This window comes from Zophobas morio, unplaced genomic scaffold (genome assembly GCF_036711695.1).
Source record: "Zophobas morio isolate AGI-343-1 ecotype UQ-CSIRO unplaced genomic scaffold, CSIRO_AGI_Zmor_V1 ptg000030l, whole genome shotgun sequence".
Lineage (NCBI taxonomy): Eukaryota > Metazoa > Arthropoda > Insecta > Coleoptera > Tenebrionidae > Zophobas > Zophobas morio.
Window position 1 is genome coordinate 1,757,792 of NW_026972135.1, and position 24,641 is coordinate 1,782,432.

The window sequence follows — 24,641 nt, forward strand, 5'->3', positions numbered from 1 at the left end:
AGAGGTTGCAGCAGATCAAATCATCAAAAGGTCAGATCCTTCCTTTTTCTATCCCTCAAAATCATACAGTTGTAAATTCTTATACGTATCAATCGCCCTGTGCTCAAGTTTTACCTTTGTCGTTGCGCGTCTGTAGTCTTCCGAAATGACCGAACTTACGAAGTTAAAAAATCAGCGTAAAATAATAAAGGCTGCCATAACGCGTATACAAAATAATGTAAAAGACGACGATAGTGTACCGGAATTAGATGCAAGGTTGTTAGATTTGACAGAAAAGTTAAAGGAGTACAATAATATCCAAAATCAAATAGAGTCAGTTCAGGTAGTAGACGCGGAACATAATGAATCGTATTGGGAATCAGAAAATGACAAGGAACGTACCTCGGTTGAAAACCAATACTATAAAACTTTAGGTAAAATAAAAGGCATAATTATTAAGAACAGTCCGGCGACGTCGAACCCGTCGCTAACCCCTAACTCTACAACTATTAACATACATAATGATTGTAATAAACTCGAAGCCAATGAACATAGCGTAAATTTGAAACCTTTACCACTGCCTACCTTTGATGGCAAACATAGCGAATGGTTCTCGTTTTTTGATCTATTTAAATCATTAGTACACAATGACGGGAACATATCAAATATCCGCAAATTCCACTACTTGCGTAGTTGTTTAAAAGATGAGGCGTTGCGGTCCATCGAATCATTGGCGGTCCGCAACGAAAACTACAGCAAGGCAATCGAAACTCTACAAAAAAAGGTTTGAAAATAAAAGATTAATTGTTCAGGAACATATCACAAACATTTTAAACATACCCAGCTTGTTAAAATCATCGCACAAGGAATTACGGGAAATTATCGACACAGTTTCCAATAATGTCGCGGCCTTACAGGTGTTAAATTTACCGGTCGATCAGTGGGACGCAATTTTGGTCCAAATTGTATTCGAAAAATTAGATTATGCCTCTAAAAAGGAATGGCAGGCAACACTAGACAAGGCAGTACCTACTTTCCTGCAATTTTCCGAATTTCTAGAAAAAAGGTGTGAAATATTGGAAGCGATGGATAAGTTAAAAACCAATAATGTACCATCCAATAAGTCCAAATCAATAATTTCTAGTCCTAAACAATTAAATATAAGACCGCAAAACTTTATTCAAAAAAGGTTTAATAATTCTAATGTAGTTTCCAAATTTAATTGTCTTTTGTGCAAAAATTCACACACTCTTTATCAATGCAATGAATTTCTAAGCAAATCCGTTCTAGACAGAAACATTATATCTCAAAATTTAAAACTTTGTGCAAACTGTCTAAGAAATAATCACAAAACTGAAGATTGTAAATCAACATTTTCATGTAAGGAATGTAATCAAAGACACCACACATTGCTACATAGCAATGAAATTGTACCATCCGCTAACACTTTGCAAAGGCAAGCCTGTAGCCAGGTTCTTTTATCAACCGCAACAGTTTTTATTTTAGATAAAAAAGGAGTTTTTCAAACATGTAGAGTGCTTTTGGACGGCGGCTCCCAAGCACATGTAATCACTAAGAGTTTATGTGATAAATTAGGTCTCATACCAACAACTGGAACCGAATTTATTTCTGGTATCAGTACACGTAATAATCGAACACAAGGAAATGTGAACGTAACTATAAAATCGCGAGTCAGCGAATTTGCAACAAATTTCGATTGTGTTGTTCTTTCCAAAATTACTCTGCCGATTCCTAGCGTAACATTTCCTAAAGAAATAATTAATTTGCCACCAAATGTAACATTAGCAGATCCTAATTATAATGTTACCCAAAATGTCGATTTGTTAATTGGAGCGCAATTATTCTGGAAATTATTATTAGACGGACCTATTTTATTAGATAAAAATCTACCATATTTACAGAATACAAAACTAGGTCACATTTTGTCGGGCGAATTAATTACAACCATTCCCGCTCCAAGCGTATCATGTAACTTGGTAAATTGTAAACCCATTTTTAATTACGTATTCCATCAGGACGAATATAAGACCAATCACTTAGAATGTGAAAAACATTCCGTAGAAAACGCAACAAGGATGTCGTCAGAACAATTCGTGGTAAAATTACCTGTTAAAGGCCTTCGCTTAGGTGAGTCACCCCCAAGGGCTGTAAAACAATTTTTAAATTTGGAAAATAGACCGGACAAGGACCATAAACTAAAACCCGCCGACAAAGAGTTTATGCTAGAATATCGCGGCTTAAACCACACTAAGCTCGTTCCTTTTAATACTTTGGAAACCCCAAATAGTTATTGCCTATCCCATCGTACTGTATTTGAACAAGCAGATTATGCAAAGGTTTTAGGTTTTTATTGCAGTTGTGTTGGTGACCAACTGAAATATCAAATAAATTTTTCGCCAATTTGTTGTCCTAAAACTGTTACAAAACGCTACATGTAACCCATGGTCGCAAAATTCTTTAACCCTCTTGCAATAAATCCAATTATCGATAAGGCAAAAATTCTCTTACAAAACCATTGGTCGCATAAATTGAATTCGGATGAACCTATACCAGTCGAAATTCGCAACGCTTTCATCAAATTTATTAAAACCCTTCAGAAATTGTCCAATTTCGAAATCCCGCGAAAAGTTCAAAATAAAATATTGCAGTACTCCGCTTTCGTAGGTACGAAATTTCATTTGATACCCAGTAGGTCGGCTGATTTTGGGGGATTGTGGGGGCGTGCCGTACGGAGCGTGAAACATCACTTGCACAGGGTGGTCGATAATGCATTCTTAATTTACGAGGAGTTTTATACTTTATTAACCCGCATCGAAGCTTGTCTAAACTCCCGCCCCCTGACACCTTTATCCCAAGATTCAAATGACCTCGAAGCTCTGACACCGGGACATTTTTTGATCGGCGAGCCGTTAACAACGCCAGTGGAACGGGACCTAAAGGAGATCCCTGTAAATCGTTTATCTCGATGGCAACGTGTGCATCAGCAATTGCAGCAACATTTTTGGAGCAGATGGGCCAAGGAGTACTTGGCCCAACTTCAATTCCGTCCCAAGGGTCACCAAATCACGCAACCCAACGTCGACGTCGGAACTTTGGTAGTTCTAGTGGAGGATGGACTGCCCCCGCTACGGTGGAGGTTAGGCCGCCGAAGTTCACCCAGGTCACGACGGAATTGTGCGGGTTGTATCCTTAAAAACTAGTACGGGAGTGGTGAAACACGCGGTGACAAAGGTGCTCATTATCCCTAGCGAATGACGATTTTTGTGTTGCCGGCTGTGCTTCGCGAATTAGATTCGTGTGATTATTATTATATTATATACTTTTTATGTTCCTATGAATTTATAATAGCATGTATCATTATTAAGATGCCCCCCTCCAATTGTTTTGAAGTTAAACCTTCAACGGGGCCGGCATGTTGGAAATTCCATATCCAATCACCTTAAGCAGGTACCTGGGGTTGTGAGAGGTGGGGGTGTGTCCCACCCACCCCATTTAGTCGGTACCGGTACACACAATTATGTAGTCAGAGTTCTGGAATAAATCCCAAGTACAACGGTCGCAGTGTTCACTTTGGTCCTTCGAACCAATTCTAAATAATCAAAAACAACATATGCTGCGCATTTGATGAATTTTTATATTACTTTATCATAACCCTGTATTTATAAGTACTCGTATTTTAAGACAAATAGCGATAACGCTTGTCCGGATTGTACACGTGAGAGTGAAACAGAGAAACTAAACGACATTTTCTACGAGTTGCAATAACCGGATCACAATGCGATGGTCCAGAATTTTTTATTAACTTGACTTCCGCTTATTAAATAAAACATTGTATTTTATGATAATAACAATAATAATAATAATATTAATAGTTTATTGTCTAACAGAACAATGTTCCAATAGAGACAACAAATAAAATAAGAAAATTGTTGGCTTACATTTGTCTTAAATATAAATTAAATGTACTTTCCTTACAGTTAAAAGTATCGAAATTAACTCGTAAACTGTTAATAGCAGTCGCAATTTTACTGACAACCGAGCTATTTAAACCAAGATTAGTTTTTCTAAAGAGACAAACAAGTAAATCCCGATTTCTGGTATTAACTAAATAGATAGATAAGTTTATTGCACAACAGTACAAACGGTTAGTTAACAGTGTATACCTACTGATAATTAATTTAACTAACCTAAGAATAAAACAAATAAAATCATACATCAAACACAATAAAAAAGAACACAAATTTAAAATTTATTAAAAGAAATGCCTAAGTCGGTACCTCGTAAAATATCAAAAATTAGCTGCTTTTTAATGACTTGGCTCGACATATCAAGAAATTGATCTAAGTGATTCACAATATAGGGAGCTAGATATGAGAAAGATGATTCAAAACGAGCAGTCATATGAGTGGGTATAGTCAATTGTTTTTCAACAAATCTAAGCTCTCTACTATGGGAATCACTTCTTTTACACAATTTAGAAAATAAATAATCCGGCACTTTTTTAGCCAGCACCTTGCTCACAAAAGACACATAATGAATAAAACGTTGTTCATTAAGTTTAAGCTGGCCTAAAGATCGCAAATAGGGTGTTACATGATTAAAACGTGGCACATGGGTCGTAAACCTCACACAATTATACTGGATTTTTTGTAATTTGTATTTAAGATTTTCGGTCAAACATGGACCATAAACTATGTCGCAATACGTCAAGTGAGAAAGAACGAGCGAATTAATCAAAACTAATTTAGAACCTTCATCCAAGATTGTTCTAAGCGGAGCTAGTTGTTTTAATCTAAAGTAAGACATTCTGCAAAGAAGGGAAACGTGTTGAGAAAATTCCAATTTCGAATCTAAAGTAACACCCAAACTTGTTACAGTATTGTGACATGGAATTTTGATGTTATTAATAAACAAATCGTGTTGCAGATTCTGAAGTTGATTGGGATTGCCGAATAATATATTAACACATTTTTTAGAGTTAAGAAACAATGAGTTGCAACTAGTCCACTTATAAATTTCTTCTAAATCGAGGTTAACCTTCTGCCGAGCAAATTCCTCATCCTGTGGATCGAAGCTAAAATATATTTGGATGTCATCAGCATATAAGTGAATTTTGCAATACCTCGGGACAAATTGAATATCCGATATAAAAATAGAGAACAAAAGAGGCCCCAAGATTGATCCCTGGGGAACTCCACTTTCCAACTAACTAAACTAAAGGCGTTTTGAAATTTAAAACCAACAAAAGCTGTGCACAATCTGTTTGATTGTTCAAGAGTTTAAATCCAAATCGTAGCTTAAATTTCAAAACGCGATGATGTTTTGGTTCGAAGTCCGCGTACGTTTTGACAGAACAGTGGTAGTCCGGAGGTAGAAATTACTTTTTTGATTTGACGATTTTAGGCATGCCGTTAGCAACAGTAGAGTTGTTAAAGGTAACTTCAATAAAACGTGTTTTGGATTCATTGAATTTGCCAAATCGTTTAAGAGAAATGATTTGAAAAGAGTGGTTTTCGGGTAATAAGGATGTAATTAGTTTTATTACTTCTCAATTAGTGGCCTCTCAGCAACCTTGAAGTGTTTATGTTTACCTAACAACATCACGTAGAAATTAGTTTGATTTGAATGGGTTTGTCGCCTCAGAAAAGAGAATTAAATTTATACACATTTTCGACAAAATGCGGTGACTCGTTCTTAATTTAACCAAAAAAAGATAGAGTTTTATTAATTATATTAAATTTATCTTATTTATTGAAAAAATGGAGTAGGGATTAGACAAATACATTTTGATTAAAAATCTACTATGCGGACGATAATCTTGACAACTTGAAGTTTACGGAATTAAGATCGAATCACAAAAGATCGAAATATAAATATCGAATTTACTAAAATTAAAGTAAACTAGTAAATAGGACTAAATAAAATTTGTAACCCAGTTACACAGTATAATCGACATAAAAAAATAATCTGACAAAACTAAAGAGGAGATAATGCTTTCAAATACGTTATAAACCAGAGGGGGAGGGGAAAATTGTACAGTATAGAAATAAAAATAATTGGGACACTCCTTCACTGTTGACATCTTTAGACGATTTGGTGATAGAAATACCGAAAGAAATATACACCTGTTAAATAGTAGTCAGCAATAGTTTATCGACGCCATATTTGAGTTCCGAGTTTATTTTACCAATTTTGTATTTTCTATTAAAAAAAACCTTAAGGATTTTACAATTAAGCCAATTAAGCTCCGCCCCTTGGTTATGATGAATAAAAAAAATCATCAGAATTGAGAGAGGGTGGGTGGGCGGGGCTTATATTTTTCCTTTTTTTCTTACTATACATAGCCATCTTTTGACAACAAGAAGCTTAGAACATGGTTGAAAAGGTACATTGTTGCAAGGAAATATTTATTTTGCAATTATGGGCGGAGCCTAATTGCAAAATCGATATTTCCTTTTTCAAATGTTCCATTTTAAACATGATTTAAGTTTCATGTTGTGAAAAGAAGTCTACATATAGTAAAACAAAAAGGCAAAATGTATGCCCACCCACCCGCCCTATCTCAATTGTAATGATTTTTTTATTCATTGTGAAGCAAGAGGGTGGAACTTAACTGCAAAATACTTATTTGTTTACAAGAAATTAAAAACGTGCCTTTGAGTATCGTGTTGTACAAAGAATACTATGTATAGTAAGAAGAAAAGACAAAATATAAACCCCGCCCACCCATCCCATCTCAATTGTGAAGATTTTTTTATTCTTAGAAACTCATAACACGTTTAAACGTTTAAAATGGTAAATTTTTGCCGCTTAATTTTTGTGTTTAATTTTTTCTTAATATACACAGTATTCTTTGAACAAAATGATACTCAAAAATATTAATTTCTCGTAGAGAAATAAGAATTTTGCAGTTAAGCTCCGCCTTCTTGGCTCACGACGAATAAAAAAATTCATCACAATTGAGATAGGGCGGGTGGGTGGGTCTACATTTTGCCTTTTTTCTTAATTAAGAAATAACACTTCTTCGTAATGAAACGTTTATTCATACACAAAGTATCTAAAATTTTACAAAAACCTTACACTAACATAAATTATAAGTATAGATTTCTATAAACATATGCGAAATGGGTCATCCTAAGCCGTAATTTTAGTTTTCTCTTTGATCCAGTCCAAGAACGAGGCAGTCCTTGTGTACCCAGAGGGAAGTCCACTTTCACACCCAGTATCACTCACAAAGCTAATAACAGCGACATGCCTTGGATTGTCTGTGTCAAAATCTACCACAACTGGACCACCACTGTCCCCCTAAAACACCCATTACAAAACCTCCACTCAAAAATTCGGACTCAGTACTCACATTGCATGGAGTTTGAACCGGAGCAGGATTGGTGGCTGCACAAACCATTTCCGGAAGAATAAGCTCAGAATCCCCATAAGCCTTTTGACACTCTTCGTTACTTATAGTAACCAAATTTACGTAATTCAGAAGAGGGCTAATCGATGAATCGTTAGCCCTAGTTTTTCCCCAACCACTTATGGTAACAGTCACACTCTCCTTGACTTCTTCCGAAGACAAAGAAATTGACCGGACGCCGTCTAAAATAAAATTTACATACATGTGGGTAAAAAAATTCCACTGTACGAACCATCAAAAGTGAGCGAGTTCGTCAATCTTATCAGTGCGATATCGTTTGCCAGCGAATCAGGTGAGAAGTTTTCGTGGATTATGAATTTATTTTCGATAGCTGTAGGCTCAACTTCGGCAGAAATGTCGATTATTGCGGTGTAAATCAAAACTGAGTCGGCTCTACAAAGAGTTTTTTCTTTCATTAAAAAAAATTAAATAGGTCTGGGTTACTTACTCGTTGGCACAATGAGCCGCTGTTAGAATCCAGTCTGGGCTGATGATGGTCCCGGAACAAAACCAGAATTTGGAATCGGGGCCTCCTTGGAAAAAGAGGGCCGCTTGCCATGGAAACTGACCAGGAGTCGCTAGATTGCCGTTGATGATTCGCGAATCTTTTGAAAGATAATAATTATAGACGAATTGGTTAAAATTTGATTTACTTACCTGTATTTTCAATCGGTGGTTTGGCGTCTTGAGAGTAGGCGATTTGGAGGAACACGCAACCGAGGAGGAAAATTTGAAGGTGGTTCATTTTGGCGACGATTGTACTATAAGGCGTCTCCTTTATTTATGGTACTAAGACAAAAATATATTTTGTCTTATCTTATCTTATCGTTGATGATTCAGTGTCGATGTTGTGACGAAATTTCGTTTTGAGAAGGAATTTCCTAGGATGAGTTTATTAAGGTCTCGGAAAACTAAACGGATGTATGTACTTAATTACTGAAACAATTGTCGACCGACTAGCGTAAGCAAAAGAAAATTCTTCGAAATTATAAAATATCTGGCACACATTTTTTTAAAAACGCCTTGATACTTTAAGGGGAATATTAGTAATAAACGTCGTTTCCCATAAAGAGACAGTTTTGATTCGTGGAGATTTGACACATCCTTTTATGAAGCTGTCTTGAAGCATGTGATATTTGGAACCTGCGCTCACATGATATCTAAAAAATTAAATATATTTGTATATTTTTTAATTTCAAACAAAAACAAGTTAAAACAGTTCTGTTAAAGAATATGTACTTAATATAAATTTTACTGTTTTTCCACATGTTTGTCAGAAAATATTTTCGTTAGTTGAAATAAGTTTAAGGTAATTTTTGTTCCATGAATTTAATAAAGTTGCTTTCACTGTGGGTATTTTTCACTAAATTTATTACGACCTGCCTTCTTCATTCTTTGGGTGCCAATATCAGGTATAAATACTGTATGTTCAGTGGACATGTACTTAATTAAACTTTTATGACTTAAGACAAACTGGCTAATGTAAACTGCAACAAACAAATTTTCAGGTAGAAAAATTCAAGTAGATGTTCAGATCTTTTTCGACTTTCGTCAAACCGAAAATCCAGACAGCAAAAATTTCCAAAAAATTTAGAAACCTAAGAATGCAGCGAACCCAATTCAAAAAAGTCGAGTAATTCCATTCATCTAAAATATCAGACAGAGAAAAGCAAAAAAAAAATATCAAAATAATCGAAAAAAATGGAATGAGTCTAAAATAATCCAAAAAACCAATACCAAAACAAATTGAAATTTTCCAAAAATCCAAAAAAATCAGAAAATAGAAAATAAAGTTATTATTATTCAATCTACGATCTGGTAACAGGCATAATCCAAAAATTCCAAAAATCAAAAAAATCTGTACAACACGAAAAATCCTAAAATTCCTAAAATTCCAAAGAATCTAAAAATTAAAAAAGAATCTGAGAAATGCAAAAAATACAAAAATTCTAAAGAATCCAAAGATAAAAAAAAATCCAAAGAATCGAAAGAATCTTCGGACCCTTTGGACTCTTTGCATTCTCTGAATTCTTTCGATTCCCTCGATTTCTGCGATTCCTTTGATTCTGTGGATACTTTCGATTCTTCGGATTTTTCGATTCTTTGGATTCCTTGGAATCTTTGGATTTCTTGGATTTCTTAGATTCCTTGAATTCTTTGGAATCTTTGGATTTTTTGTTTTTCTTTTTGGATTCTTTGGATTTTTTGGATTTTTTGAGTTCTTTGGATTCTATGGATTCCTTGGATTCCTTGGATTCCTGGGATTCCTTAGGTTTCTGGGATTCCTTGGATTTCTTGGGTTCCTTGGACTTCTTGGACTCCTTGACCTCTTTGGAATCTTTGGACACCCTGTACTTTTATGGATTCTTTGGACTTTGTCCACTTTTTTGATTTATTTCATGCTGTCCATCCTTTCCATCCTTTCCATCTTTTCCATCCTTTCCATCCTTTCCATTTTTTCCATTCTTTGGATTCTGTCGATTCGTTCGATTCTTTCAATTCTTCCGATTCTTTTGATTTTTTCGATTCTTTCGATTCTTTTGATTCTTTCGATTCCTTCAACTTTTTCGATTCTTTCCATTCTGCCGATTATTTCGATCCTTTCGACTCTTTCTAATCTTTATAACTTTGTATTCTTTTTATTCTTTGAATTCTTCGGATTCTACGGATTCTTCGGATTCTACGGATTCTTTGGATTCTTTGAATTCTGTGGATTATTTGGATTCTTTGGATTCTTTGGATTCTTTGGATTCTTTGGATTCTTTGGATTCTTTGGATTCTTTGGATTCTTTGGATTCTTTGGATTCTTTGGATTCTTTGGATTCTTTGGATTCTTTGGATTCTTTGGATTCTTTGGATTCTTTGGATTCTTTGGATTCTTTGGATTCTTTGGATTCTTTGGATTCTTTGGATTCTTTGGATTCTTTGGATTCTTTGGATTCTTTGGATTCTTTGGATTCTTTGGATTCTTTGGATTCTTTGAATTCTTTGGATTCTTTGGATTCTTTGGCTTTGGATTCTTTGGATTCCTTGGATTCATGGGATTCCTTGGGTTTCTGGGATTCCTTGGATTCCTTGAATTTCTTGGGTTCCTAGGACTCTTTGGACTCCTTGGACTCTTTGGACACCCTGTATTTTTATGGACTCTTTGGACTTTGTAGACTCTTTAATTTATTTCATGCTGCCCATCCTTTCCATCCTTTCCGTTCTTTCGATTCTTTCGATTTTTTTGATTCTTTCCATTCTTTAGATTATTTCGATCCTTTCGATTCTTTCGAATCTTTATAACTTTGTATTCTTTTTATTCTTTGGATTCTTCGGATTCTACGGATTCTTCGGATTATTTAGATTCTTTGGATTCTTTGAATTCTGTGGATTATTTGGATTCTTTGGATTCTTTGGATTCTTTGGATTCTTGGGATTCTTTGGATTCTTTGGATCCTTCGGATCCTTTGGATCCTTTGGATCCTTTGGAATCTTTGGATTCTTTGGATTCTTTCGATTCTTTGGATTCTTTGGATTCTTCGGATTCTTCGGATTCTTCGGATTCTTCGGATTCTTCGGATTCTTCGGATTCTTCGGATTCTTCGGATTCTTCGGATTCTTCGGATTCTTTGGATCCTTTGGATTCTTTGGATTCTTTGGATTCTTTGGATTCTTTGGATTCTTTGGATTCTTTGGATTCTTTGGATTCTTTGGATTCTTTGGATTCTTTGGATTCTTTGGATTCTTTGGATTCTTTGGCTTTGGATTCTTTGGATTCCTTGGATTCATGGGATTCCTTGGGTTTCTGGGATTCCTTGGATTCCTTGAATTTCTTGGGTTCCTAGGACTCTTTGGACTCCTTGTACTCTTTGGACTCTTTGGACACCCTGTATTTTTATGGACTCTTTGGACTTTGTAGACTCTTTTAATTTATTTCATGCTGCCCATTCTCTCCATCCTTTCCGTTCTTCGATTCTTTCGATTTTTTTGATTCTTTCCATTCTTTAGATAATTTCGATCCTTTCGATTCTTTCGAATCTTTATAACTTTGTATTCTTTTTATTCTTTGGATTCTTCGGATTCTACGGATTCTTCGGATTATTTAGATTCTTTGGATTCTTTGAATTCTGTGGATTATTTGGATTCTTTGGATTCTTTGGATTCTTTGGATTCTTTGGATTCTTTGGATTCTTTGGATCCTTTGGATCCTTTGGATTCTTTGGATTCTTTGGATTCTTTGGATTCTTTGGATTCTTTGGATTCTTTGGATTCTTTGGATTCTTTGGATTCTTTGGATTCTTTGGATTCTTTGGATTCTTTTGATTCTTTGGATTTTTTTGGATGTTTAGGATTTCTTGTATTTTTTTTATTTTTCAGGTTTTTTTAATTATTGGATTTTTTGGATTTTTAAAATTTTTCGAATTTTTTTTCGAAAAAAATCCGAGAAATGCGGGAAATTTAACAAACCCGAAAAATCCGAAAACTCCGAAAAGTCCAAAGAATCTAAAAATTAAAAAAAACTGAGAAATGCAAAAAATACCAAAATTCCAAAGAATCCAAAAAACCAAAGAATCCAAAAATAAAAAAAAAATACAAAGGATCGAAAGAATCTTTGGACCCTTTGGACTCTTTGGATTCTCTTGATTCTTTCGATTCCATCGATTTATGCGATTCTTTTGATTCTGTGGATAGTTTGGTTTCTGTGGATTCATTGGATTCTTTGGATGTTTTGGATTTCTTGGATTCCTTGGATTCCTGGGATTCTTCGGATTCTTCAGATCATTCGGCTTATTCGGATTCTTTGGATTCTTTGAATTCTGTGGATTAGTTGGATTCTTTGGATTCTTTGGATTCTTGGGATTTTTTGATTCTTTGGATTCTTTGGATTCTTTGCATTCTTTGGATTCTTTGGATTCTTTGGATTCTTTGGATTCTTTGGATTCTTTGGATTCTTTGGATTCTTTGGATTCTTTGGATTCTTTGGATTCTTTGGATTCTTTCGATTCTTTGGATTCTTTGGATTGTTTCGATTCTTTGGATTCTTTGATTTTTTTGTATTTTTTGTATTTTTTCTGATGTCTAGAATTTCTTGTATTTTTGTATTTTTCAGATTTTTTAAATTTTTGGATTCTTTGCATTTTTAAAATTTTTCGAATTTTTTTTTAAGAAATTCGAGAAATGCGAGAAATCTAACAAACCCGAAAAATCCGAAAATTCCGAAAAATCCGAAGCATCTAAAAATAAAAAAAAAATTATAAATATAAAAAATACAAAAATTCCAAAGAATCCAAAAAACCAAAGAATCCAAAAATAAAAAAAAAACAAAGAATCGAATGAATCTTTGGACCCCATGGATTTTGGATTCTTTGGATTTCTTGGGTTCCTGGGATTTTTTGTATTCCTTGGATTCCTTGGATTTCTTAGATTCCTTGGATTCTTTGGATTCTTTGGGTTCTTTGGGTTCTTTGGATGTTTTAGATTCCTTGGATTCTTTCGATTCCTTCGATTCTCTGGATTCTTTGGATTCTTTGGACCATTTGGACTCTTTCGATTCTTTCGATTCTTTCGATTCTTTCGATTCTTTCGTTTCTTTCTACTCTTTCGATTCCTTTTATCTTTTGTATTCTTTTTATTCTTTGGATTCTTTGGATTCCTTGGAGTTTTTGTACTTTTTGGAATTTTTTGGATATTTAGGTTTTCTTTTTTTTGTATTTTTCAGATTTTTTAATTATTGGATTCTTTGCATTTTTAGAAATTTTCGAATTTTTCTTCGAAGAAATCCGAGAAATGCGAGAAATTTAAAAAATTCTAAAACTCCGAGAAATCCGAGAATTCGAGAAATCCCAGAAATCCAAGAAATCCGAGAAATCCTAAAGATCCTAAAAATCCTAAAACTCCAAGAAAACCGAGAAATCCGAAAAATCCGAACAATAAAAAAATTAAACAAAAATCCACAAAATGAAAAAAAGCAATTAAAAGTAACAAGGAAATTATTCCAAAAAATTCCAAAGATTCCAAAAAAAAAAATAGAAACACAAGAAACCCAAAGAACTTAAAAAATTCAATGGTCCAAAAATTGGAAATATTAATAAGATTCAAAAAAAATCCAAAAAACCCAAGAATTTAAAAAAGCCAAATATCTAAAAACGAGAAACTAAGAAACTCAAACTTGAGAACTCCAATCATTCGAAGAATCCAAAAAATTGAATATACCAACAATTCAAAAATCAGAAAGCAGAAAAAGCAAAACCAAAAATTAGCCAAATAATTGAAAAAATCGGGAAACAGAAAAAATCCAATAAACCCAAAAACGCAAGAAATCTAGTTATCCAAAAAATCTAAAAAATCGACAAAATTACCTAATAAATAAAAAAAATCAAAATTCCAAAATCCGAGGAAATAAATTAGTTTTGCTATAGAGGTTGTACAAATTAATTGAATAAGGGACAAATAATTATAATCACTAGGTAAAATCTAATTTTTAAGTTAATGTTACATTATTCTTCAAAACTTCAATCTCATTTGTCCAAATTATGACTGGGATAAAAATTTTACCTGTAAAACTATTACTTAACCACTAAAGAAATCTCATTTATTAATCACTTTAACCCAGTGGCGCTCAACAATTTTTGAATAAAATTTCAACAATGTTTTCTCAAAAACAAGAAGTCATTTATTATTTTTTCCTCATGTAGCGGATTTACCACTTTTTTCCCATTTTTTACACAGTATGCAGGAAAACTTATAAAAATCCTATAATCCGATCTTTAATTGTTAGAGATAGAAAATTTCGTCCAAGTAAAGAATCTTTATCAGGAACTTCAATGCTTTTTCTGTGTCTTCTTTTGTGGATTTGCCCCTTTGATGTAACTCGTATGTTTTAAGTAATGCCCACTTGATAAGGAATCCACTTAAATAAGGCGGGCTAGCATAAACTGCCAGATAGTAACAGTGGTAGCGACAAATCGACCTTGTTTAATATAGGTGAAATGAGTTGGAACAAAATTGTTTTGATAAAATTTATATTAACACTAAAAATTATTTCAACCTCGGCTACTATTACAGGTAATCATTACGTGCTCTAGTTTATTTGATTTTTGAAATTTTTCGAAATTTTTTTAGACGAAGAATACAAATTTATCCCAGAGCTTTTTAAATTTGAGGACTATGATAAATGCATCTATCGCAGTACTGAAGCTGAACCAACTTACTGCAGAGTTACAGTTGAATTACAACCGAAATATCTTACAGAGTCAAACGCCCTCTGGAATATAATAGAGGTAGAATCAGCGTGCTTATTTTTTTCTTATTTTTTTTTTCATTTTTTACAGAAAGTGAGCTCGGACAGGAAAAACTATCGCTACGATTTACTCAGACACGGAATATGCGCCAGTAGGAAATGTGCAAAGTACAACGAAACAATATCCGAGTGCTTAAGTCGAATATACAAGTCAAAATACGGACGTTTAGGACTTGATGCTCAAATTAACAAGTACCACTGCGAAACGAAAGAATCCGATTACGTTATAAACACTAAGGATCTTACTGTTTTGTAATAACTCAGTTCATTTCAAGACTTGAATTTATTTCGAAGTTTTAGGATGGGTTTAGGTACTTACGTCGGCTTTGTAGTACTAGTTTCAATATGGCTGGCAATTTATGGAAAAAAAATTGTCAAAAATGAGGACACAAAGATATCTTTTTGTAAGACTTGCACGACTGTGATTTTAGTTATATTGTATTCGTTTCAGTTGAGGATTTTCTCTCCGCATTTTCACTTTCTGACAACATCCACTCCATAATGCACAAAAAAGCGACAAATAATTATTTTCATTCTTTAGATGGTGTGCGTTTTTTTGGTTCAGTTGTTCTGACCATCGCACATACGACGGCTGCTGCAGCACAAATCCCAGTTTCTGACCCTCAGAAAATAGAACAAGTACAAAACAAACCATGAGTGCTCTGTACTAAATAATTTCTGATTTTAGTTTACGAGTTCATTTTTAGTTATCGCTGTAATTAATCTAACAGTTGCAGTTCAAGTTTTCCTCTTCATATCTTCTTTCTTAACAACAGTCAACTTTTACAGTCATCTGAGACGTAATCATGACGTTAGTCTGGGATATGTTGTGCGCAAAATCGTCAAAAGATATATGAGGTTTACTTCAGGGCAAGCTGTTTTAATCGCTTTGCATAGCACATGGTTCATGCATTTATTTCGTGGTCCATTTTGGGAGCAAGTAATGGGACCGGACCACAAACACTGTAACGAAAAATGGTGGATAAACCTGCTTTATATTAGTAACTTTTTCTTTGACGATGGAGTGGTAAGGTCAAACTTGTTATAAATTATTAAAAAAAAACAGTTTGTTTAAGTGTTTACCCCAAATGTGGTACTTGTCGGTAGATTTTCAGTTGACTGTGATTGGTTTATTAGTTCTATGGTGGTCCCAAAAGAAAACCGAGCAGATGTTTTTGGTTTCCGGATTATTAATATTTTTGCAGATCGTTTGGACATTCCTCTACTTAGGTTGGAATAATTTCGAATTCACCACTTTATATACACCAGAGTAAGTGTTTTGATTACTCAAGGTGTGTTCAGTCAACTCTAGTTTTCGTTATTTTCAGGTTAACGTATGACATGAATTTTACGTCCATTAAAGAGTGGCAAGCGACTTGGATAACTATCGCCACCAATTTGGCCGGACTTGCCTGGGGATTGAGTTTCGGTTACGTGTATTCACACTATCAGAATAACAAACTTTTTACGAAACGACTTAACTGTCACATTTGGTGGTACACGATTATTATGGTTTGTACTTTAGGAACGATATTATTTTCCGCGTATTACAAGACCACTGATTATTACTCGAACAGTAGGTGGTTCGCTGCAACTTATGGTAGTGTCGAGAAGGTGCTATGTGTTTTTGGGATGGGTCTTTTTATTTTTGGCTTGGTACAAGGTCTCGGAGGTGAGTTTATACCGTTTTTAAGTGACGAAAGAAACTCTTGTTTCGTTTCAGGGTTCATAAGGAAATTTCTTGAATGGGGTCCAATGCATACTATGGGCAAGTTGTCATTTGGTACATTTTTAATCCATTTTGTGTTTATCAGGATTGACACCGGTTTGCAACGAAATCCTGTTCACGCCTCAGTTTATTTAACTGTACTTTTTCTTCGTAGTGTTCTGATTTCTTTTTAAATTTGTGTTTTAGACGACTGAGGTATTTAAAAACCTTGCGCTATCTTACTTCACTTCAATAGTACTGACTTCGCTTGTTCTGATGCCGGTGGAAAATTTAGTGGGCAAGTTTTTGTAAATTTTAACGTTATTACTCAGGATAAACACCCATGGAGAAGGAACAAAGTTGCCCAACCAACATCCACGAACTATCACGCCAACAACTTAACACAAACTTTTGTTAAAAGTACTTTCATTTTGTTTTGTTAGTTTTGATGACAGGAAATTTTGCAATAATAATTAGTAATTACGAGTAAAAAGCATTAAAACCTGTGGGTTTAAAGCAAAATATTTAATCATGAAATCTCGAAGGAAATAGAAAGAGTTTTCAGGTAAACACCTTTTAATTATCTTCTTATTACGCTTCGGATTTTAGGTCGTTAAAAAATTAATAAAAGGAGACATTTTTAGGTCCCAAAATTGACGAATTAGGTTATAAAAATTTTAGTTTAGGTTAAAAACCTGGAGGAAAAAATATTTGCTCAACGAAAAAGCATAGGTACATCAAAAAAATATATATTTAAAAAAAAACACTAATTCTAAGCAAAAAAATGGCCATCAAATTAAAGCAAGTCGCATTTAACAAAAACTAAAATATTAATTCAGGTATTTAAAATGAGTAACAAAAGCAAACTATACATTACTCTAAATTTTCTATTGTAAATTTACACCTTTGATCGTTTAAAACACTTTTAAGTTTTGAAAACGTGCGTTCCACATCACAAGAAGTGATGGGTGCAAAATTAAATATTGAACAATCTACGTTTTCATTTATGTATGTATTGTTGGTAACATTTTCATTACCGCAAATTACGTTATTTACTGAACATATAAAATCGTATCCTAGATTCTTTTTTAATATATATATATATATATATATATATATATATATATATAATCAATAAACCTCTTGCACCTTTCGGTGTCGAGGTAACAAAAATTTCAATAATTCTTAAGAAATTTCAACTAATTAACAATTCAGAAATACTAATTACAGTGTTGAAACGTATTATTTTATATCCCTGATAAAACTTTTCCACTCTGTTCTGTCCCTGCACCGTACTGATGCTTGTTGCCAGGATGTGTTATTTCTTACCAGAATCCTACTTATGGTACCGTTCCAATCTGCTCTGGGTCTCCCTACACGCCTCTTTCCTGTTCCTCTTGCTTCCCAGACTTTCTTTACCTGCCTATTTTCACCCATCCTGTTCAGATGCCCAAACCAGCGTAGTTGGGACTGTTCAATAATTCTAATAGCACTATTAACATTTAGCTCCTGTCTTATTGTTTCATTCCTAATCTTGTCTAGTAGAGTTTTTCCTGCGATTCTTCTTAGGAATTTCATTTCTGCAGCCTGTATCTTACTTTTTTGCTTTTCACTTAATTTCCAGGTTTCACTGCCGTAGAGGAGAGTAGGCAAGTATATGGACTTATAAACAGCTAGTTTTGTTTTTCGACTGACTTCTCTCTTGTTAATGAAACCATTCTTAAGACTCATGTAGACTCCCGCTGCTGCCGATATACTCGCATTAATTTCTCTATCCAGTTTTCCGTTTGAATCAGTTATGGTACCCAAGTATTTAAATTCTGTTACCTGCTGGATTCTCAAGTTCCCTAAACGTATGTCTATTTGCTTATTATCTCTAGCCACAACCATGGCTTTGGTTTTGTCTTTATTAATTGCCATTTTCGATTCTTCTAAGACCTCATTCCATTTGTTTAAGGAGTTTTGGAGTTGCTTTTCTGAACTAGCTTTTAAGGTGATGTCATCTGCAAAAGTACAATTTCCGATTTGCTGTCTTTGTGGATGTTTATACCCGACTGTGGTTTTGTTGGTTTCTTCTTCGCATTTGCAGATGATTTAGTTCATGAAGATGATGAACAGTAGTGGGCTTAGCACTCCTCCTTGTCTAACACCCTTTGTAGTTGCAAATCTAGTTGATTTCATATTGTGGGCCCTAACTATATTCCAATTGTTTCTGTAAAACGATTTTATGGCTTCTAATAAGTTGTTGTCGGTGTTATGTTTTTCTAGAGCTCTCCATATAAGATTTCTTGGGACTTTGTCAAATGCCTTTTGTAGGTCAATAAAGCGTAGGTAAAGTTCTTTGTCATACTTCCTATATTTCTCCATGCATTGTCTGATCGTGAATATATGATCTTGAACGCTGTGGCCCGGCCTAAAACCGCTTTGTGCATCGTTCAGTGAATCTTCTACTGTTGATCTCAGCCTTATTTCCAAGATTCTTTCGTATATTTTTGCTGCCACGCTTAATAATGAAATCGCTCTATAATTTCCGCATTCTTTATAATTTCCTTTCTTATGTACTGGTATGATCGCTGCAGTGGACCAATCTTCGGGGACTCTCCTTGATCTCCATGCTCTTTGTAGTATCTTGTGTAGATATTTAGTGCCAGTTCTGCCCATATATTTGATCATCTCTGGTTTGATCATGTCAATACCTGCCGCTTTGCCGTTTTTCAATGATTTAATTGCCGATGTTACTTCGTCTATGTGGATGTCGTTTTCTGTGATCTCAGCTGTAGGTTCTGATACCGTTGTGCCATCGTAGTTTGATGCTTCCTGATTATTTTCTGTTCCTTCGAGCAATTCGGTGAAGTACTCCTTCCATCTGTCGAGAATTTCCGTGGGGTTGTTGAGAATCTGTCCTTCTTTGTTAATGATTTGACTCATTGATTTGTTTTCTTCTTGTCTCAATCGCTTTAGGTTCGCATAGAAAAGTTTTTGGTTACTTTTTCTGTTCTCCTCCATTTTTTCCCCAAATTCTTCCTACTCCCTAATTGGTGGTACTTTTTCCAAGCATCTTTCTTTTTCTTTACTGCTTCTTGTGTTTTTTTGTTCCACCAGTGGGTCTTTTTCTTCCTTCCCCCTGTTGTCACAGTTCCGCAAACTGACTCTGCCGCTTTATGTAGTATCCCTTTGTAGCAGCCCCACATTTGTTCTAGGTCGTAATCGCTATCTCTATTTTCCAAATCTATTATCATTGTGTTTATCTGCCTCTGGTACTCTCGTCTTACTTCTACTACAGCTAGTTTATATACTTTCGTGCTTTTCTTTGCTTTCTTGGAAGTTCTAATCATTCTTGGCTCTTCCTGGATTCCTGACTTCGCTATTACTAGGTGGTGGTCCGAACCGAGTTCAGCATTTCTATTTACTTTTACATCTTTTATTAATTTTCTGTGCTTTTTTTCTATTAGTACATAATTGATGATTGATTTTTCGTTCCTACTTTTAACTTCTCTTGTATATTTGTGTTCATCTTTGTGTTCGAAAAAAGAGTTTGATATTATGAAACTGTTGTTTATAGCAAATTCAATTAGTCTCTCACCGTTTGCATTCTTTATTACTTCCCCAAATCTGCCCAGCGAGCCTTCTGTTCCTTCTGTAATATTTCCAACTCTTCCATTTAGGTCGCCCAATATTATGACAGGATATTTTGCCTCGTTGCAGACACTTTGGACGTCCTCCCAAAATGAATCTTTTTCGTGTTTCGGATCATTCTCGTTAGGACCATATAAAATAATAAGACTGTATTTTCGATCTTTGTTTATTTCCAGTGTTAATGACATAATTCTATCAGATATTCCAGACCAATCTAAAACATTTTTGTTTCTAAATTGTTTTTTGATTATGCAACCCACCCCCGCTTGTGCTCTTAAGTTTTCTTCCACCCCTGAGTATAGTATGACTTCTTCACCTAGTGTGAGTTCACATTTCCCCTTTTGTTTTGTTTCGGTCAACGCAATGAGTGTGACATTCGCCTTGCGAAATTCGTCCACCAGTTCTTGTTCTTTCTCAGAGAGAGTTCTAATATTCCAGGTTCCTACTCTCATATACATTTTCTTGCTATTCCCTGAATTAATCATTGCCAGATTCTTTGCCAAGTTCGTCGTCATTTTCTCCGTTTTCTTAGATGCTTTTGGTTTTATGTCTTGGTATTCCTCTCCATTATTTTCTGCGTTTTGCCATCCCAGTACCATATCTGCTTGTCTACGATCAGTTTCTGATATCCTACTTTGACATTTTTTCCTTGGTCTCTTTCGTTTTTTGCCAGCTTCCTTAGGTTGGTTTGTACTCTATTTTCTTCTTTGGTTAAATTATTATCAATAAACACCTTGGTTCCTTTGAGCTTGGATTTGGCTTGCATAATGTCTTGCTTATCCTCCCAGCTTCCCAGTTTCGCAACAATTATATCCTTTCCTAGTGTTGTTTTTATCTTGGTTGCTTCTATGATTTTAGCTTGGACTTGAATTGTACTTTGTAGGAATTCAGCCACTCCTTGTTTTAGTGGATCATTCTGGATATCTGCGCCCTTGATTACTATATTATTTTTCTTTTCCAATTTTTCTACCCTCATAAGTCTGGTTTCTAAGAGCTCGATACGTGTTATCATTTTCCGGTTTTCCTCTTTCAATTGTTTTATTTCGGAAATGTAAGTTGTTTGGTCTTTCCTTATTTGTTCAACTATCCCAATCAGCTGATTTAGTAATTTCGTGTTTTCCTCGATTCCCGCCATATCTACTTTACTTGCTTCCTTTTTTGCTTGTTGTTTGGGTGATGGTTTTTGTACTTTTTTCGACTTCTTGGAGAGCACCTTATGAAATTCGTCTTCCCTTTTCCTTTTACCGTCGTCTGTTAATGACCCTTCTGTATTCGACATTGGTTATTTTCAACAAACCTTCTCGAGCGGAAAAGGACCTTATCTCGGAGGGTTTTTTCTTCAGTACTTCTTGTGTACTTTACTTTGCACTTTGACTTCGGTTACTTGATTTTTATTACCGTTATTACTCGATTAATCGACTTAATAACGGGCTCGATGTTGATTTCGACCTGTCACGCCACCTGTCACACAACCCTTTTTTAATAGAGAACATAATTTTTGGAACGCCATTTCCCCCACCTTTCCTGGTGTGTTTTTTAAAGATGTATACACTTTTTCCACAATTTCCATTATTTGGTTTAATTTTAAACCTATAGTTTCTAATTCTTCTATTGCATCAGCAATAATTTTAAAATGAGTTTTAATGTACAAGAGTTCATTTTTAACGTTTGCTTTATTCAGGAGTTCTTGAACTTTTTTAATGCTTTGTGCATCTGTGGCTTCAAATGACATTACAACCTAAAAATATTCAATATAAGAATGATAGTAAAAAAACATTATATATTTACTGACTTGTTTAAAACATCAAAGTGTTCTGCATAAAACAATTCTGCTTGAATCCAAGTGCCCCACCTGGTTAATACAGGTTCAGGTGGGAGGGGTGTATTTGGTAAACTGTTTTTATAAAACTCTACTCTTATTGTTGCTTTTAAAAAGATTTTCTGAACATTGCTAATTATCCCATTGACATCTGGATAATTCAGTCTAATTGTTTCAGACACCAAATGTAACCCATGATTTAATAAATTTTTCGATTTTTCAATTTTTGATGTTTCCAAATGTTTGGCTTTTCGATTAATGAATTTTTTAATTTTTCGATTTTTCATCTTTCCGATTTCTCGATTTCTCAAATTTTCATAGTTAATGTTTTGGGATTTTGCAGTATGTATTTCGATTTTTAAATTTTTAGATTTTTCGACTTTGTTTTTTTGATTTTTTACTTATTCGATTTTTAAACATTTTGCCAATTTTAACATCCTACATTTTTCGATTTTTCAATTTTTTGATTTTTCGATTCGTTGATGTTTTGATTTCTCGATTTTGTATTTTTTTTCCTTGTTTTCCTTTTATTAACGAAAAACTTTATTTTACAAACTTAAAATTGTCCCCAAAATTGACAGAAAATTATACATTAATTAAATAAAAATAAAAATAACTTAAACTCCTTGGTGGAAGTACTGCAACGTAACTTAACCTAATGTAACTAAAAATTAAACATATATATAAAAAACAACTACAAACCAAAATAATTTCAATTTTTTGAATTTTTAATAATTTTAAATTTTCACATTTTTGTTGTTTCGATTTCTCAGTCTTTTTGCCTTCTCATTTCTAGATTATTCGATTTTTCAATATTTCGGAATTAATTTTTCAGTTTTCCGATATTTCGATTTTTCAATTTTTTTGTTTATCGTATTTTTAAATTTCAATTTTTCAATTTTGATTTTCCCCATTTTTCGATCTTCACCTAAGTACTTCGATTTTTCGACTTCTCGACTAATCGATTTTTTGATGTTTCGATTTGGCGTTGTCAATTTTTCGATTTTGATTTTTAGATTTCTTGGTTTTTCGATTATTCGCCTTTTCGACTATTCGAATTTCCAATTTTTCCACGTTTCAGCTTTGGGATTCATTAATTTTTCGGTGACCTTTCTAAATTTTCCGAATTTTCGATTTCTCAATTTTTTTTATTCTTTGTTTGGAATTTTTCAAGATTTCGGTCTTTAAATTTTTAGATTTTTCGACTCTTTCTGTTGTTTTTTTAATGACTGGATTTTTCAAAATTTTGCGAGTTTTAAAATCTTACATTTTTCAACATTTTCATCTATTCGAGATTTTTTTTTTGGATTTTCTAGGTTTTTGAAAATTCTTAGTTTTTCAATTTTTCGATTTCGATTTCTCGATTTCTCAGCTTTTCGATAATTTTTCTTCTCGATTTTTCGATTTTCCAATTTTTCAGCGTTTCACTTTTGAGATTTTTATATTTAAATTTTCCGATTTTTCACTTTTTCAATTTTTAGCGTTTTCAAATTTTTGAATTTTTCGATTTTTCAATTTCTCGATTAATGGATTTTTTAATTTTTCGACTTCTTGTCTTTCCGATTTCTCAATGTTTCGATTTCTCAAATTTTCAAGATTTATGTTTTGGGATATTTCAGTACGTATTTCGTTTTTAAAATTTTTCGATTTTTCGATATTCTGTTTTTTTTTTTGATTTTTGACTAATTCGATTTTTCAAAATTTTGGCAATTTTAAAATTCTACATTAATCAATTTTTCAAATTTTTAAATTTTAGATTTTTCGCTTTTTTGATATTTCGATCTCTTGATGTTTTGAATTTTGGATTTTTTAAATTTTCAATATTTCGGATTTTTAAATTTTAGATTTTTCAGGTTTCTCAATCTTTCGATTTTTGGCTTCTCGTTTTTAGATTTTTTTTTCGGAATTAATCTTTCGATGTTTCGATTTTTTACTTTTTGGTTTATCAGTTTTTTTAAGTTAAAATTTTTCAAATTTTGAATTTTCCCATTTTTCGATTTGTCGCCACTTCAATTTCTCAATTTTTCTATTTTTTGACTTCTCGATCTTTTGAAGTTCCGACTTCAAGATTTTTCAATTCTTCGATTTCGATTTCTCGATTTCTCAATTTTTCGAAAATTCACCTTTTCGATTTTTTAATTTTCCAATTTTTCAACGTTTCAGTTGCGGGATTTATGTATTTAAATTCTTCGATTTTTCAATCTTACACTTTTTGACGTTTCTAAATTTTTTGATTTTTCGATTTCTTTATTTCTTGATTAATGGATTTTTTAATTTTTCGACTTATCAATTTTTCGATTTTTCTTCTTTCCGATTTCTTGATTTCTCAATTTTTCGATTGCCAAATTTTCGGTGTTTAAATTTTGGAATTTTTCAGTATTATGTATCTCGATTTTTGATTTTTCGATTTTTTTTTTTATTTTTTATTTATTCGATTTTTCAAAATTTTGCGATTTTTTAACTCTTACAATTTTCCACCTTTCAACTTTTGATTTTTCGATTCATTGATTGTTTGATTTGTCAATTTTGTAAATTTTCAATTTTTCGAATTTTTAAATTTTACATATTTCAATTTTCTTTAGATTTTCTGGTTTTTCAATTTTTTCGGAATTAATATTTCAGTTTTTCGATGTTTCGATTTTTCACTTTTTCGGTTTATCGGTTTTTTAAGTTAAAAGTTTTCTATCTTGAATTGTCTCATTTTTCGATTTTTAGTTACTTCTATTTCTCAATTTTTCGATTTTTCGACCTCTCCATGTTTTGATTTTTGGATTTCGCT

At 33.4% G+C, this 24,641-nt stretch overlaps 4 protein-coding genes across 4 annotated transcripts; 1 reads left to right on the forward strand and 3 right to left on the reverse strand.

Annotated features, from left to right (window-relative positions):
* Nucleotides 1-7,020: 7,020 nt before the first annotated feature.
* Nucleotides 7,021-8,210, reverse strand: LOC135138008 (brachyurin-like). The gene is made up of 5 exons (XM_064067821.1): nt 8,072-8,210; nt 7,863-8,019; nt 7,647-7,807; nt 7,358-7,596; nt 7,021-7,305 (listed from the first exon to the last, which is right to left on the reverse strand). The coding sequence occupies exons 1-5, from the start codon at nt 8,157-8,159 to the stop codon at nt 7,135-7,137; spliced, it is 816 nt and encodes a 271-aa protein (XP_063923891.1). The 5' UTR covers nt 8,160-8,210; the 3' UTR covers nt 7,021-7,134.
* Nucleotides 8,211-14,388: 6,178 nt separating this feature from the next.
* Nucleotides 14,389-17,263, forward strand: LOC135137872 (nose resistant to fluoxetine protein 6-like). The gene is made up of 10 exons (XM_064067633.1): nt 14,389-14,464; nt 14,522-14,679; nt 14,731-14,951; nt 15,000-15,103; nt 15,151-15,338; nt 15,388-15,726; nt 15,776-15,969; nt 16,028-16,371; nt 16,423-16,565; nt 16,615-17,263. Exons 1-10 carry the CDS (start codon nt 14,389-14,391, stop codon nt 16,717-16,719), a joined length of 1,872 nt encoding a protein of 623 aa, XP_063923703.1. The 3' UTR covers nt 16,720-17,263.
* A 386-nt stretch (nt 17,264-17,649) lies between these two features.
* Nucleotides 17,650-18,327, reverse strand: LOC135137873 (uncharacterized). Its single transcript, XM_064067634.1, has one exon. It carries the CDS (start codon nt 18,325-18,327, stop codon nt 17,650-17,652), a length of 678 nt encoding a protein of 225 aa, XP_063923704.1.
* A 1,037-nt stretch (nt 18,328-19,364) lies between these two features.
* On the reverse strand, nt 19,365-20,558 carry LOC135137874 (craniofacial development protein 2-like). Its single transcript, XM_064067635.1, has one exon. It carries the CDS (start codon nt 20,556-20,558, stop codon nt 19,365-19,367), a length of 1,194 nt encoding a protein of 397 aa, XP_063923705.1.
* Between the last annotated feature and the right edge of the window lie 4,083 nt (nt 20,559-24,641).

Excerpts from the sequence above, each read along its gene's own strand:
- LOC135137873 (XM_064067634.1), bottom strand. The coding sequence starts at position 18,327 with ATGGCAATTAATAAAGACAAAACCAAAGCCATGGTTGTGGCTAGAGAT.
- LOC135138008 (XM_064067821.1), bottom strand. The coding sequence starts at position 8,159 with ATGAACCACCTTCAAATTTTCCTCCTCGGTTGCGTGTTCCTCCAAATC. Across the intron at positions 7,808-7,862 it reads GCGGCTCATTGTGCCAACGA|AGCCGACTCAGTTTTGATTT; the intron begins GTAAGTAACCCA and ends AACTCTTTGTAG. Across the intron at positions 7,597-7,646 it reads GAACTCGCTCACTTTTGATG|ACGGCGTCCGGTCAATTTCT; the intron begins GTTCGTACAGTG and ends ATTTTATTTTAG.
- LOC135137872 (XM_064067633.1), top strand. The coding sequence starts at position 14,389 with ATGAGTTGGAACAAAATTGTTTTGATAAAATTTATATTAACACTAAAA. Across the intron at positions 14,952-14,999 it reads ACTAAGGATCTTACTGTTTT|GATGGGTTTAGGTACTTACG; the intron begins GTAATAACTCAG and ends TCGAAGTTTTAG. Across the intron at positions 15,727-15,775 it reads TTTTCTTTGACGATGGAGTG|TGTTTACCCCAAATGTGGTA; the intron begins GTAAGGTCAAAC and ends AGTTTGTTTAAG.
- LOC135137874 (XM_064067635.1), bottom strand. The coding sequence starts at position 20,558 with ATGACGACGAACTTGGCAAAGAATCTGGCAATGATTAATTCAGGGAAT.